Source organism: Haliotis cracherodii, unplaced genomic scaffold (genome assembly GCF_022045235.1).
Source record: "Haliotis cracherodii isolate W230 unplaced genomic scaffold, xgHalCrac1.p SCAF_17, whole genome shotgun sequence".
Lineage (NCBI taxonomy): Eukaryota > Metazoa > Mollusca > Gastropoda > Lepetellida > Haliotidae > Haliotis > Haliotis cracherodii.
In genome coordinates, this window is record NW_027266272.1 from 17,715,622 (window position 1) to 17,733,463 (window position 17,842).

The 17,842-nt window shown below is 39.3% G+C and overlaps 1 protein-coding gene across 1 annotated transcript in view; it reads right to left on the minus strand.

The window, feature by feature from the left end:
* The window catches only part of LOC139464928 (protein white-like), a 39,094-nt gene extending 23,744 nt beyond the window's left edge, over nt 1-15,350 (minus strand). The window contains exons 1-4 of the mRNA XM_071246529.1: nt 15,276-15,350; nt 9,032-9,380; nt 5,365-5,413; nt 1-49 (exon numbers count right to left, since the gene is read on the minus strand). The exon at nt 1-49 is cut by the window's left edge and continues 138 nt beyond it. Coding sequence (XP_071102630.1) covers nt 1-49; nt 5,365-5,413; nt 9,032-9,344 — 411 coding nt within the window. The 5' untranslated portion in view covers nt 9,345-9,380; nt 15,276-15,350. The remainder of the gene's footprint in view (nt 50-5,364; nt 5,414-9,031; nt 9,381-15,275) is intronic.
* Between the last annotated feature and the right edge of the window lie 2,492 nt (nt 15,351-17,842).

Here is a 17,842-nt window from a genome sequence, read left to right on the forward strand (position 1 = left end):
AACATTTCTGTTTGTCAGAACATTCATTAGAGTTGACTTGCCAGCACCGCTATGAAGAAAATAAAAGTTTGATAGCCAATGATGATGATGATGATGATGATGATGATGATGACAAAACCTATTCTATATTCATTACATATCCCTGCTAAGTGCAGGGACGAATGTATGATTCTGACCATATAATGAGCATGTGCTTCTGAATGACTATCAAACAGTGATGATACCAGGTGCTTGCGAAAAGATGAGCGTATCCTGCCCCATCGGCGGCACCCATCACAAACACATGCAAAGGAAAGTCAATTGATCACCTGAAAAAACACGGGAACATATGGTACAAGTCACAACAGGGATTTGCATCGGTCATCACTTTGGTCACTGATGCATCAAACGTGTTAATAGCATTTAGTGATTAGAACTAAATGCCTTTGTCAGGCTTGGCATCGCTGCTATTATTATTACAGGTAAATACCTTCATTCTGTACGTCTACATGCTGATTTGCATGGTGCCATCGTCTCTGGCCTAGATCCGCCCTTGGCACGTCCGGTATAGGAGCGTTTGTTTATATTTTCTATGACATCTTGTAGCGTGGCATCAGCTCACGCAGCACTTGCTCTCCAGCTTTCAGCCGTACAACACATAGTTATATTCGCGCATTCATCTGTAGTTTGTTGCACCCACCCACCCACCCTGTTATCCTTAATTACGAGTTATTCAAGCTTTGCAGTTGTCAATTTGGTGGAACTCTACTGGAGTATTATGTATGGATATAATGATGTCGTCATGAATAAAATGTTGCAGAAGGGCGGAGCGCTGGTGGACTGCATTACAAGTTACATTTGGCGTCTTGGGATACATCCCAAAATATAAATTACCGTATTTGACGCAATAAGCGCCCGCTCTAATAAGCGTTCACAGCGATATTTGCTTATATATTGGCAAGTGAACAATCCAATTAGCACCCCTTCCGATTGATCAATGTACACAAGACCTATTTATTCGTGTATAATACGCACTCGTGTGTTATATGCACTCTTAATTATGGGCAATTAAATCCTTGAAAAATATATATGTCGTATATAAACATTTCAGGCTGTCAGCATAAAGCACGAAATTTACGATCTTCCAACTTTTTTTTCACCAAAATAATATTCTAATAAATAACCCCTATTTCTAATTTTGAGAGCGCCCCGGGCGCTTATTACGTCAAATACGGTCTATAGGATAGGATTGCCCTGGACTTTGTGCTGAAAAATCCGTAATCTTAAAAATAAAAAAGGCCTGGCCTAATTGTGTTTTTACGCCACCCTTCTTTTAGGACGTGTCTCTCTGTCTCCTGTTACGAGGTGTGGGTTTTATCAATGAATTTGTTATGACGAAACATTGATCAGTTGAATTGTCAAATATTATACTGTTATTTACAATAACATAACATTTACATAGCTTTCTATGAAGCACAGTTACTTTTTTCCATTAGTATACATGTATATTAAAAATCCAATATATATTATATTTCTTGCATGGTAGAGCATGATAAACACATGGGTACCATATCACATGGATCAGTTAAATTGAATATATCAGTGCACAATGGAAAATCGTTATTAATCATGTTAATTGTGATTGCAGCTGTGTGAATGATATATATCTGTCATTTTAAATATCAAAACCATAAATAAAAATGATTAAGCACAGTTTCTGCATTTTCTGTAGGCATTTAGTGAATAAAAAACCAAAATGTAATAAGCTCATGTATACTGAATCAAAAAGACTGTTGATTCATTTTCCAGTGAACTTATGCTGCCCGCTTATTTACCCTGCTTGGTGCTCGGTCTTCCATTTGTCAAAATCTGTGGATTCAAAACCCGTCTTCGAGTACATGTACCTGATAATGGGTCATCTTTGTTGGTCAAACTCATTAAAAATCAGACCTTTATCTCTATTGTATTTCATCGGTACGATATTGCAGCAAACAGACTATAGGTCACTACAACAAGTCCACAATTCAGAGAGATAGCCTTCAGCAACCCATGCTTGCTGTAATGGCGTCAATGCTTGTCGTAAAAGGCGACTAACCGGATCGGGTGGTCAGGCTCGCTGACTTGGTTGAAGCATGTCATCGATCCCATTTGTGTGGATCGATGCTCATGATATCAATCACTGGATTGTCTGGTCCAGACTCGATTATTTACAGACCACCATCACATAGCTGGAATATTGCTGAGTGTGGCGTTAAACAACAAACAAACAACCAACTAGAGAGATAGCATAAGTCCATCCAGACATCACTGGTCGACTGGTCTCCTGGCCATGTCTAACAGCCTCCTAGCCAATGATGCCGAACTCAACAAGTTTCGATGATCATAAAAAGTTTTCATTGTTTATGTGGACACCTTTCATGCTAACAGTGCCCACGGACAAGTCACTTCCATTTCCCTCCCTTTTTTAAAATCCTGGATCTGCTTCTTTTTTTAAAACATACCATGCACAATAACACCCAATATGACACCATGCTTATATACACCAGCTAATGAATATAGAAAATAATAACATAAATGTTTAATAAATAAACATTAAGAGGGGTGTCACTATTGTCCAATTTATCGATACATTGTGAATTTACACCTCACGACACAATACACCATATGCCCTTACGTGATGTATCAACTGACTAGGAATAATTCTGTATCGTTTTAAAAAAAGTTTTGTAATAACCCGACCTGACAAGCACCTGGCTAGCATCTGTCACAAAACAAACAGCTAAATCTGACTACAGAAAACTAATCAAACAATCCTAAATTTACCAGATATGTGGGAAACACTAATTGGTTGATAGGCCTTAGAATTTTTTTAGTTTGTTTGCAAGACCGAATGATAAAAAAACACCTGCATAGAGAAGGAAACAGAATGACTTTCAACAAACTTGGGGCGCTGACTCTGCTTTATATTTGAGGGAAAAAAAATCTTATCACTGCAATCCCCTATATCTCCAGGGCTCGAATTTGGGTAAACCTACACTAACCCCTGGATCCATTTTTTCTGTATTTCTCGCGATCTCAAATTACCCATCCTTGATCTTCTTTTGCAAATTTGATTTGCTACGCTACTCAATCTTTAAATATAGTGAAACAATACAGTGTGTTGCGGTACAAAAGGAATTCGATCAAGGCGTGTTAGAGGAAAAGCACATGCAGCATGCACACAACTGAAGTCATGGCACTTAAAATTGAACAACCTTTCATCACCCACCCTGGTGGTTCAGTGGGGAAACAGTGGGTTACAGTGAAAAAGAATTGTGACATTTAACCAATCAAAAACCAATCAAAAATTAACATTCTATTTACACCAAAAGGCCAGTTTATAACACTTCAATTGTAAAACCTAGGTTTTACAATTCAAAAGTGAAACCTCAAAGCAGGTCTCACTTGAAAGTAGTACCTCTCACAAGGTTACTATGAGATAGAAAGATACCTGCAATACAATCAGCTTCCCGAGGCAAGAGAATCCAGTTTCCACCCTTGTCGAACTAGGCTGGTATTATGGAGTTACATTTTGGCTGGACTAACGAGTCTATGCATAGTCCAATCAAAATCTCGGAACGAAATCGAAATCCGGTTCGTAAACTGTCCTGCAGATTTCGGTCGATAGCAGGATTTGCAATACATGTGCACCGCCAACTCGTAGTCAACAGATATTTTCCAAACCTTTTCATGTTTTTAATCAAGGTGCTCGCGTGACTTGATGCACTTCGCAATGTAAGACTGAGCTAGTTTTATCACAGTATAGATCTTGATTATCGATCAGATCAGCTTGACTGGGCGCCGCCATTTTGTTTGAAACAAATGCAAGTGATAGAATGGGATTGGTCCATAGGAGAGGCTCAAAAGGGACATAACTCATAATAACCACTGGTGGCGCTACAATCGAGCCCAGGAATTCCAGCCTAGTTTGGCAAGGGTGGAAACTGGACTTTTAAAGTCAGTTACCGTATATGACCGCGTATAAGCCGAATTTTGAGGACCAGAAAAAAGATTCTGTAGAAAGGGGTCGGCTTATCCACGGGATACACTTTCATGATAGTATTTTTCAGATCGTAATCTGTCAGAAACATCGCCTGAATGACGGTCCGATAGATCACAACTTCCCGAAAGTTTGGAAGTTGCCACGACTAGAGCCATTATTGTTATAATTTATCAATAAAGTTATTATTATACACCAATGTTGTCATTATTAAAAAATTGTTATACATGTTACTTCTTCCGATAATAAGTTTTCAATTGAATGTTCAAAGTTTATCGTTCTTCGTAAACTCCACAATTTTTACATGTAACAATATATGTAATTCACAGCTATAATATATAATCCCCAGATGAAATCGCCAATAGCTATTACGTACGTTTTGCAAAGTTCATAAATTGATAATGAACAAGTGTCTACCTTTATTGAAAGAGGCAAATAAACAACTGTATCGGCGAGTTATTCCGTTCGCCATTTGCAAAAACATGTGATCAGCTGTTTCCTGTGACGTCACAAACGGTGATCACTGTGATTGCTTCCTGTTGTTTAAAAAGCAACACGGTACACAAGGAAATGAGCATTGATAATAACGGGCCGATTGGTATTGTCATGTTGTTTACACAAACATTTTCAAGTTGTGGGTGCTTAGCTATCGTGTTGGGAGTAGGGGCTTAATTCCTTTGTTTTCGAGAGATTAGGTTAATAAACTGGAGAAGCCTGTGAGTAAGTGATGGTGTTCATAGTATGATAGTTTATTTAATTCAATTGGATTAACATACAATAGTGGTGTAAAGGGGGTTATAAAAGTTAGTATATTTTTACTGACTGACATTCTCATCATGAGTTTGAAACGAATACGCCATGCTTACGATGCTGAATTCAAACTCGCTCTGGCTGATATATTTTCTCACGGGTTCATAATTCTATATACACCGATTCACAAAATGGCGCTTGTTGTTGATGGCAACATATAACGATCATTATGAGATTAAAAAAAACAACGAGAAACAGCTTCCCACATTATGAAAGTGGATGACTGGTTTGTTAAATCTTTATTAGAAATAATAATGACTTTTTCAATATAATTACAACGTTTTTCATCTTATATTTTTGAATATCTGCGAGTACCGGCACATGTCTTGCAGTCCGACTTCGCAGTGTTTTTCGCCTTTCAATTCCTGGTTCGGCTTATCTGCGGGTCATATCATTTTCTCTCGTATTTCAATGGTCAAGTTAGCACCTCGGCTTATCTACGGGGTCGGCTTATCCGCGGTCATATACGGTAACTCTCTTGTCTCGGGAAGATGCAATACAATAGGCAAACTAGGTTTACAATCAGTGACACTTACCTGGCCCCTATAATAGCAAGGAGTGACCCCGGTTTCACCATTCCTGTCACTGAAACACAAAGTGCACAGGTATACATGATTTGCTACTACATACAACAGGTACAGAAGCTCACCTTCTGCCACACTACTTAATATTTATAAAAGACATGATACCACATAAATGGATATTTCTTAAAATCATAAATCTGCAAAGTTCTCAGAACATTTGTGATACCTTTTTGGATGATGCCTGCATTCACTGTTTAAACAAAAATCAGTAAGCATGGTAAGGACTAGGGCTGGGCTTTCTATCAGAGTCATTGTTGATTATACTCCCACACAAGTGATTGAGTGAAGTTCACAACCCAGTTATATCACAGCGTGTCAGATAAGAACTGGGAAAGCCCAAAGAGATGGAGGTTCAAGACTTCCAAACTCTGAAGAATACTTATGTAGCAATGTGCATGCACTAGGGCTGGGACGGGTAACTCGGGTACTCGGGTCAGGTGGGTACTGAGTGGGACCCGGGTACTCACAGGATTCCCCGGACCCGTGGTTAGTCACGTGATATATTATTTAATGACAAAATTTCACTTTAACTCCATGGTTACACAACAAGTCACATCCCTCCTTACTATTATTCAAAGCTTCAGTCAACTTCAGTGTAGGCGTGACAAGATCATTTGATACGTGTATCTAAATACTTTTTGTCAGGGCTCCGGTAAAACAATTCCAATTGGACGTTTTTTAGCCAACTCTTGATCATGAGGCCTTCAGTGGGTACTTGTAGGGACGTGTAATAGGGGGTTGGGCATATTTTAAGCAAATACATGCCAATCTGTAGTTCACTGTCAGTGTGATTTGCAATATTTTCAAAGCAGAAGAAGATCTGATTTCTTCTGTTGTCATTTTCGATATGTATATGTTTGCATATTTTATACAGTTCTATGTTAGTGTTCTTTGCAATATTTTCAAAACAACAGATCTGATATCTTCACTGGTGTAATTTACATTTTGTTCTCCACACGCAAGTGCAAAAACCAAGTGAGGGACCTACCATTTGATATTCTGGGGGACCTGGAGATTTTATCAAAAAAACATTAACTGTCCTCCCAAATTCTTGAAATAAATAATTATGCTTCAGACCATAAAAAAAAGAAAAAGAAACTGCCTGCCACAAAATTACATTGTTGCAAGGTGTTTTTCATAAAAAAATCAGGCTCTTAGTTTTAAATAAAACAAGAGTTTGAAACTAACGTGGCTAAATCCCCCGCCCCTGTTGCAGAATTTATGACATAATTAAATCTTAACAAACCCCAATGTTTTTTAACCGAGGTGGAACTTGTCATGGAAATTGTAAAAAAAAGAAGAGTTTGGCACCTAAGTCCATCTTGTTGCCATGGAAACGTAAAAAATAAAAATTTCTATCATTTCTAAATAGCCAAATGCACCAGTTCAGCATGTACCTGACAGACCTGCAAAGTTTCATGAAAAGATTTTGAATGGTTTCTCAGTTATGCTCCTGAAACGAAACGTGACGGACGGACGGATGGACGTCCAGCCCGTTTCTATATCCCCTGCCAACTTTGTTGGGCGGGGTATAAAAATATCCGGCTTTGTAGCTGCAGCTGAAAAAATATCTAATTGTGATACAAAGTCCCAGGCCCGCCAACAGAACAACAAATGGTCGGTCCCTATTCTAGTGGGGGAATTTTGTCTCTTCATCTCCATGCTCCTGACCTGACCTGACCTGACCTTGATGATGACCAGCAGGATGTGATTAGCCAACTGTCGCATGTGGGTCAGTCTAGATTAGACATATCAGTAGTGTGTTGTACCCCTGTACACACCTTCCACTGCAGATTCTGTAGATGTTAACGGACCAACCATGTACTAGTCTAGGGATGGGGACTTCTTTTTTTTTGTGAGAGACATAATTAGGGCTGCAACGAATACACTATGAGGCGAATACGATTCGTATCATGAATATAGGGTAACGAATACGAATATTAATTCATGAATACAATAACAAGTCAGCAGTTGATGTATCATTTGTCATATTCAGCATGTTCAGTGAGGCAACAACAACATGAATTATTTGACATGGTTTGTTGATTTTTAATATATTATTAAATATATTATTCATTTATATACTGCATTTATCCAGGTACTTGTATCTACTCAAATGCAACAATGACCAGTGACCACAATGCTGTCAAATTAAATAGTATAAGAGTGTTGTCTTATGAAGAAATCTATGCATAAAATATGTTCTTATGGGTATTTTTTTTATGTAAATGCATATGCTTGCATATTCATAAATATTCGATTTTAGTGGCCACGAATAACGAATTCAATTCATGAATGGATACGGTTCGATTCACCAAATACGAGAGTGAATCGTAACAGCCCTAGACATAATATTTTTTCAGCCACTGCAAAAAACACTACATAATTTTTCTCACAGAGGTGCAAACCAATTTTATTTCTTTTCACTGCACATCTTTTTTAGTGGCATCAGCATGTCCAGTGGAGTCCACTGAGTGGACAATTAAATTTGTTTTAAACTAAGCGTGTCAGCTAGAACAGTATCTTTACCAGGAGTTAAGCTGTATATTTTAATCTATAACTTGTATAAAGCACTATATATTTAGTCGTTAACAGAGGACAATGACTGGGACCCACCATCTTCTGAGGCAAGCATGTCCTCTAGCCCATATCAAATCCTAGTTTCTACCCTTGCCACATCACGGCCACATAGCTTGGCTTGGCCCTGGTAGGTAGATCGCATAGATCACGAGTTGTGCCCCTTGTAATGGAAATGTGATATCCAATAAGATCACTGTTCTTATCTCGTATAGCTTCACAAAGATGACAACTACCATTGCGACGACCTAGTCGATCTGATATTGAAAACTTTCGAGATTGCATCCCTGACACAAAAACAGACAATCATTGGGGGTTACAAAGATGAAAAAGACATGTCAACAAAGACAGGCACGTTTCTTACAAAGGTGTACCAGTCGTGGATCGATATGTGCGATAGTCCAATCATATTTAGCACAGGAAAATGAGCTTGATGTGGCAAGGGTGGAAACAAGACTTGGATGAAAAGGCTAGTGGACCAATCTCATTAAAATCAGATCTTAGTTCTCGCTACCGTTAAACAAAGATCTGAGGACATCCCATTAAGGTTCACGACCAATGAGAGCGTCGCTTAACAGATCATGAAAGTGACAGTCGGAATGTGATTTCTAATCATGCAGCCTCAAAAACTTTAAAATGGGGTATTCCAAACGATAGTTACGGGCTTAACGACCTAATCTATACTATCTAGACCATATATTAGCCATTCGAGAATGTTCTTTTGTTCAGGTTTCAAATTGTTAAGCGAGAATTTGTCAAAATATGTTTCGAAGCGTAGTCGCCAATTTGAAATTAGTGCCGTAAAGCACGAGAAAGCTGCCTTCTGATTGGCTAATGTCAACTTCTTGACAGTAATTCCATAGGTTGGTCAGAGTTTGCGAAAGGTCGGTCTGACGTGACCCGTAATGGGATGTCCTCAGATCTTTGTTTAGCAGCAGCGAGGACTAAGATCTGTTTATAATGAGATTGCTAGTGGACGCTCTTGCTTCAGGAAGGTGGGGACCCACTGACTTCCATTAATTCTTTAGTACAACTTCCTTACCATTGCGTAATATCTGTTTCTGTTTGACTGCTTCCGAACCTCCGCCACAACACTTCTTTCTCTCCGATTTCACATAAACATTTACATTTTCCCACGACAGATGGATGGGATCCACCCCTTCACTGTAGCTTTTCCTATGATGGGACTGTTCTCGTCTTTTTGCAATGTAGGGCTCGTAAATTTTGTTTTCTCTGACTTCCAATGATCCATCAATTGTTGTCTCAGACTGCCCCCTTGGTGGCACATTGACATATACATGGCTGTCCCTCGCAGTGTCCCCCTTAAGGAGAGGAACTTTCTCACTCGCCGACATTCTGGACGGTCAGTTATTGGAAATCTTTGTTAAATTCTGTAAAAGAAATAATAAATATTATCAAACACGAATAAAGACAATTATATACTGTAAATCGTGAAACTAATGCGTCTCCAAAAGAATGCAACCACTGGTCCCTAGCCAAAAATGCGACTCAATATGAATGCGACACCCCCCTCCTCTCAAGAATCAGTGGATTTATATATAAAGAAAATGTCATCTGTCAGGTTTACAGAAGAATCCACACCGTAATCCATCCTTACATTAATTCAATCACCAACCAAATAGCACCGCTTAATAGCGCTGAGTAGAGTACTTCCGCTAAAACAATACATGCTTGCTGGATTGTGTCGGCCTTTGACGCAGTCGCAAAGAACAAAGACACCGTGTTGTGTGGGTGGCGTCTGTAGGGACTTGCAGGTGTGATCAGTGATGACATAAGTGAGTAAAACGCTTGTCTTGACCACAGCAGTGACAATTCACAGGATGTAATTTGTGTTTGAATGACAATGTTTATATACTTACTACAAGTGCTGCTAAAGAAATCAGTGTTGTGGAATACATAGCTGTATTTTTTCAGCATATGTCTAAGTTGGTATTTCTGCTATCCAAAATGTCTTATTGTTGATATAAATGCGATGTTAAAATAATGCAAACAAAGACCACGCGCATTTTTCGCATTTAATTCACAGAAAATGTGAAATATTTAGTCACAGAAAACCTTCAAATAATGGTACAAAACATCATCAAATATGTTCAAATTTTTTATATTTTTTTCTTTCTTGAACTTGTAAGATTCACAAGAAATACCAAATAAGTGACAAAGTTTAATTTTCCAAGTTTAAGAGAAAATCTAACTATCAGCAAGTCGGTGACCCTGAGATGATTGTTTTATATACTGAACCGCAAAAGAAACATCACCCCAAGTAACAGTGCATGAAAAGTTGTCATTTAAATATCTGGGTAATTTTTGTCAAAGCTTCTAAAATTTAACATTACCTTGTGAAAATTTGATGATAAAAAAACAAAGCAGATGACCGATCGCCCAAACGCATCACGGCAACAGCCATGGTTACCTGATGCACGTGAGTTTCAGATGACCGACCACGTTGTGGAAGGTCAAGGGTCACCAATCGACGTCGGGAATCGTCAGCATCTTCAAGATCGCTTTGTTAATGCTGCGGAAATTGCTCGACATCAGCGACCCATTAGTGAGGACACAGCAAAAAACCTACATAAATTTTCACTCAGAGGAGCAAAACAATTTCTTTCTTTTCACTACACATTTTTTTTAAGGGCATTCAGTATGTCCAGTGGACAATTAAATTTGTTTTTAACTGAAAATCATGTTTTACAGAAAGAACATACCAGCAGGTTCTTCCTTCCATTACCCTAAAAAGTGTTTTATGCCTTATTTATATATATAAATCTTCAGCATCTTCAAGATTGCTTTGATACTGCTGCGGAAACTGCTTGACAGACCATGGCAGGGGTAGAAACTAACAGTTTTAGTCCACTAGTCCTTATAATGATAACATATAGCAAAACCCTTGAAAATGGCAAATTTCTACTAGTCCTTATGACACCTTAACTATTGGGCAGTTTGGCAAGGAGTATAGGACTGATGCCAATTTCTAACGCTGCATGGGGACACATCAGCGACACATAAGTGTGGACACCGTGCGTCGACGATTGACGAGCAGACACCTCCACTGTCACAGGCCACACAAAGGACCCATTCTGACACCACGTCATCGCTGGGACTGTCTTCAGTGGTCAACACAGCATTGGCACCACCAGCAGTGGAGAAGAGTCCTCTTCTCACACGAGAGCCGTTACTGTATCTCAACAGCAGTTAGCAGAGAGGGTCTGGCGACACAGTGATTGTGTTGTTAAGAGAGACTCGCGGGCTGGTCCGAGGATCATGGTGTGGAATTGGTCTTGCACAGAGGGTCGGCCCTGTCGTCTTCCAGAACATCGGTCCAGGGTGAGGCAATGTTGTCACAGCAGCTTGGTACATTGATCAAGTCTTGAGACCACACGCCATACCTCATTTGGCACGTCGCCGCAACCACGAGTTTCAGCATGCCCACACTGCGAGAGCAACAAGAGACTTCCTCCAGCAGAATGGCATCAAAACCATGCAGTTGCCTGCCCTCAGTCCCAATTTATGTCCCCTTGAGCACCCTTGGGACGAGATTCAAAAACGGCTGAATGACGTCCGATCAAGGCCGACAACTGCAGCTGAACTGTGTCAGGCGTTCCTCAGAGTGTGGGCTCAAGTGCCTATGGCCTTCATCAACCACCTCATCCATTCCATGTATCGACGTTGCACGGCAGTCATCAATGCACATGGCGGACACACGAGATACTGACTTGTGATGCCATTTTCTCCGAGATTAGTGTTGTGTTTCACTTTAAGAACATTTGACACTTTAATTTCAACCTTGATGATCAGTTTTGCCTTTTATCTTTTCATCTTCATCTTTTAAATATTTCTCAAAGTATGTTTACAGTGTTTGGACAAATAGTGAGTGAGTAAGTATGGTTTTACGCCGCTTTTAACAATATTTCAGCAATATCACAGCGGGGAAAACAGAAATGGGCTTCACACACTGTACCCATGTCGGGAATCGTACCCGGGTCTTCAGCGTGTCAGGCAAACGCTTTAACCACTAGGCTACCCGACCGCCCCGTTTGGACAAATAAGGTTTCTCATATATCTATCCATGGTGATGTTTCTCTTGCGGTTCAGTATACTTTTATCAACATCTCCAAGTTTCACTAATTTCTTAAATAATGTAGATCCTGTTGGACAAAAAAGGGCCGTATCATACCTTGTCCTTCTCAACTAATGATCAAGTGCATGTTCCTGAGTCAGCATAGCCTCTGTCAGAAGTCAGTGTATGAAATAATAATGAATGTAATAATCTTAAAATTTAAATGACCTGCAAAAATTAAGTTATATATCATCCAACCCCAATGTTTGCCTTCTTATATAACTGCCAAAACCTGCCATTTTATACTTTTAAAGCGAAACTCTTATGTATATAGCCATTAACAACTTCTCAGTATCTATGTATAACTTTTTCCATGTCTTCCTGTACATGCATATTTAACTGAATGTATATAATACGAACATCTTTGTTCATTATACATATATACAACAGTCTCTCATAACTCCAAAGAGGAGTGGCTCAGATTTTATTGACATTTTTACTGTGCACTCAATGTATTCAATGAGGTGAGACCATAATAAACAATCTGTCTGTCTGTCTGTATGAAGCCTGAATGACCCTCACTTCAATAGGGATGATTCAGTCCACATGCTTACGCAACCCTGCCAATCTTTTCACAGTTGACTGGTCAAATGACCCATATCTCGGTTTGTCTCTGAGTTCTCAGTTGCCAGCCCACACAGGCTGGAATAACTCACTCTGTCTTATAATAAGGCTGTCATTTATAGTTTGGCCAAAAAAATCAGGTCAGTAGGCCGAAAAAATACAATAAACAATTGCAAATTATTATTTTTGTATTTAATCAAAATATTAAGTAGGTAGGATAAAACTAATTTAATTGTAGTATTTTAAGTACAGTTTACTACGGTTATAACGAACTCAAAGATAGCAATAATTTTAATTCGTTATAACCATAGTTCGGTGTTAGCAAATGTAGGGAATATATACAGCAAATTGACAGGACCCAAAAATAGTTTGTTATATCCGTCAGTTCGTTATAAGAATGTTTGTTATAAACTTAGTTTACTGTACTTCATTTATATTGATAGCAAAAGTAAATTATTTGTTGTTTTTCTATTTTTGGGAGTTGGTAGATTAAGTTTTCAAAAAGTCTGACTTTACATGTAGTTTTAGACCTGTGTCATGACTGTGGAATATGTTTTTTTAATTATTGTTTTACTAAACGCAAAAGCAAGTCTAGATCAAACCATACCAAGTCTAGTGTTGTTGATTCCACATGAAAACAGCAGAGTAGGAAAGTTTCCTTTGAGATACATAAATCACAATTATTTAAAAAACATGTTTTCACAGACTAATGTTGGTTTGACACAGGCCTATACAATCTACAGTGGCTACAATCCTGCATACCCTACAGTGATGTCCTACAATCGTACATACCCTACAGTGATGTCCTACAATCCTGCATACCCTACAGTGATGTCCTACAATCCTGCATACCCTACAGTGATGTCCTACAATCGTACATACCCTACAGTGATGTCCTACAATCCTGCATACCCTACAGTGATGTCCTACAATCGTACATACCCTACAGTGATGTCCTACAATCGTACATACCCCGCAGTGATGTCCTACAATCATACATACCCTACAGTGATGTCCTACAATCATACATACCCTACAGTGATGTCCTACAATCGTACATACCCTACAGTGATGTCCTACAATCGTACATACCCTGCAGTGATGTCCTACAATCCTGCATACCCTGCAGTGATGTCCTACAATCGTACATACCTTACAGTGATGTCCTACAATCGTACATACCCCAGTATCTGCTCTATACTGTGTGTTTAAGTATAGTTGCTGCTGACTGAAGGCACACAAATAACAATCTGACCAATGTTGACCCTGTGCATGAACCGTGGAGTAAGGGGAGACAGTTTCCATGAGGGTCACTAGGAGTGGGGACAGTCAAACATTCAAAATGCCCTCTCGCGCACCATTACAACACTGTTATGATTAGCATGTATAATTGGAAAGAAATTAAGTCTTTTCCAAAATTAACAATCACGGTTCTAACTTTCATTTGCATTTGCCAAAGTGTATCTAATATTAACAGATCCTAACAATACTGGATATGCGTTCATAGTCATGAAGAAACGCGAACATTAGAGACTTAAAGTTGTTGTTTAACCATGCAGTTATATAGTGAATTTTTGTCATGAAACAATATATATCACGTGACTAACCATGGGTCCGGGTACCCACAGGACTACCTGGGTCCTGCTCAGTACCCACTCGACCCGAGTACCCAAATTACCCGTCCCAGCCCTCAAACAATAAAAAAGATATTTTGCATAAACGTTTCATGCCTTTGTCTTCTTCAACTTCTAAACGTGATTCATAGATTTCAATGAAAATCTATTATATACTAATTGTATAGTGATCAAGTAGATATAATTAATGGATAACAATTTATTTATTTACTAGTACTGTAAAAGCGACGTTTCGGTATAGATCCTTATACATAAATTATCTCTACTTTGTCATCTATTAACTTTTAGTAATGCGGGGCGGTCAGGTAGAGTACTGGTTAAAGCGTTCACTCGTCATGCCAAAGACCCAAGTTCGAATCCCGACATGAGTACAATGTGTGAACCCCATTTCTGGTGTCCTGTGATATTGCTGGAAAAGCGACATAAAAAACATTCTCACTCACTCTAAGTAATCCCTAGCAAACAAATCGTATTGTGACCAATAATTTTGACACAGTGGGCAAAATAACTTGAGATGTCAATATTCGAAAGTGTTACACAACAATACTCTTTGATAGATCTAGTGAAGTCTGTGCGACTGAAACCATGGACATAAATAATATTGTTATTTAGCACCGTAATGAAACTTAGCATAGCTACAATATGTAAAACTGTTAAATGACCACTTAGTGTACAACCTCGTTGAAATTAACATAAGGGACGCGCTTACTCAAACGGGACTATTTAGTTTCACGTGTGAAGAAATTGAGCGCTGGGTTTACATCAGACTTTTTTTCATTAGGCAGCCTTTGTGATTAGTTCACATTAGTGACGTTCCCGGCCAGTGATCACGACTTGCCATTGACCGTGTCATTGTTTTGACAGCTGACACTGTGACACTGACAGGTGATTAACTCGCGCTAAGCATTGACTAAAATCATAACCAATCGCACCAATTTCAAATCATTATCTACCTGCAAACTTTCTCCACAGCTTCGAAGACACCAGCTAGCGTACCCGACTGTCTGATCCACAACGAGATGGGAGTATTGACCTAGATCAATCCAAACGTCACATTTTCCTACACGTGTTGTTTAGTTACCATTCACTATCGCAGATAATCACGTGACTTCCATTTATAGAACCAAGCGTCGACGCAAACCACGTGGTCGGATACTTGCACACGCACTGGAGTTTGCGAGGCCCGATCTAGGATCAATTTGTTATGTAGGCAGTCCTGTCTAACAGATTTATATAATCAGATACAAAGTGGGAACATTGACACGGCAATAAATATATAGAGACTGAAAGTGAGTGAGTATGTTTTTACGCCGCTTTTAGCAATAATCCAGCAATATCACGGCGGGGACACCAGAAATGGGTTTCACACAATGTACCCATGCAATGGCGGATACAGCTTTTTTTATAAAGGGGGGGGGGGGTGAACAATGAAGATCTATTCATTGTCTTTGGCGGTAATTTATACAGAAACAAAGATTTTTTTCGAAATAAAAAGGGGGGAGGGGGGGATAACACAAGTATGTCTAGTACATTTGGGGGGTTGAGTCCCATCGGTATTCGAACCCACACTGCCAGAGCGAGGCACCTAATCGCCAGCACACAAAGTCAAAATCGAACCCACTCAGCCACCGAGGCTTCCACAAATGATTCTGATTGGTTAAAATTGGTCCAAATTAAGCCTTTTCACACAAACCGTGCGTATGAATACATCGATAGTCTATGTCGCACCGATCCATAAAATGGCTTCCGATAAACCACAAGGACTGCATACGTTCGATATCGGAACATTATCGGATGTTTTTGGAGAAGACTTTACCCTGACTTGTGTGATGATGACATGATAACACTTATTAACGAATGCGTGTTGTATGTATACAAATACTTACGTTATTTAAACTATTAAACCAGTAGGTTTATCTCCAAAATGATTAATACTCTGCGTGTTTCTTAATTAAACAGTTGCATCTCCAACAGCTAAATATTAAAAGGGCGTATTTGTAAACTATTAAGGTCAAAGGATTTTTATCAACCCGCCTGTTTTTAACCATACGGATTTTAAATAGAAAATCGGCCCCTCCCATAACCCATTCTCCCATCAGCCATAGTAGACGTATCATTAGTAGATTTACTCATAGTGGAGACGTGTAAAAAAATCTATGCTCTTCATATTTACCTGCCCCGATTATGTCTCTAGGTTTGTCAGCACCATACCCTTGCTCGTGGGTTTTACCGAAGTGGTAAACGTCTGAGACCTGAATCACTTCGGGTTTTCCTCCCTCATTAAGCTGACACGTCGTGATATAACTGGAATAATGTTAAAAGCGGCGTTAAACCCACTCATATTTACCTGGGTTAAAAAGGGGGGTGCAGATTCAAAGCTTTTATTTGTAGGGGTCCCAGGTTAAAACATGGATGTCCCATAGCAATATCAAAAACTGAATATAGTACTCGACAACAAGGGACGTAAGATGGGTGCATATCCTCAGACGCCCTTAATTAAAAATAGACACAGGGTTCTTCGACTGAAACGAATCAGAGCTGAAAGATCGTATTTGTTTGTTTGTTTGTTTAACGCCGCACTCAGCAATAGTCCAGTTGCCGTATTTCCTCTATTAGACGCCGGGGCTTCTAAAATTTATTTCGGATAAGCCTTCGACCCGGCGTCATTTAGAGGTCTGAACAATTGCACTGAACAATTGACCCGGCTTCTATTAGAGGTTCGTCGTCTAATAGAGGAAATACGGTATATGACGGCGATCCAGTTATTGACATCATGAGCATCGATCCACGCAATTGGGATACAATGACATGCATCAACCAAGTCAGCGAGCCTGACCACCCGATCCCGTTAGTCGCCTCTTACGACAAGCATAGTCGCCTTTTACGGCAAGCATGGGTTTGAAGATCGTGAATCATATTGACTGTGTAAGTATATTTTTACAATGATTACGTACAAAAAATTAATTATAAGTGGTAACAAATTATAAAATAACAGTATTCATTCCCAAACATGTATACACATTTTCTGCAGCCCAGTGGATGTACTCTGTATATTTGTATTATTTGTGTATTGTCCGTTTTCAATACATATATAATACTTGATGGATAAATATTCTTAATACTACAGGAATTACTATACATAATACTTGAGGGATTACTATACATAACAGGGGGCACGGTGGACCCAGTCGTTTAAGGCGCCGCAATTCGCTGTGAAGAATTGCGTCCCTTAGGCGCACCAGAAACCTACGATTGTGGGTTCGAATCCCAGCTTGCCTTATGTTGCTCGGTCTGTCAGCACCATACCTGTGCTCGTGGGTTTCACCAAAGTGATAAACGTCTGAGACCTGAATCACTTCGGGCTCATTGTAAACGCTGAGGGATTACACATATTTCCTGGCATAGTGATGATAGGGACATAATTCGCAATAACAAATGTATGTAGGACGCAGAAAGGTATCACACTGGAGTAATAGATCTTACTAGATGAGACTGAGACAGGCTGATAACACAAGTATTG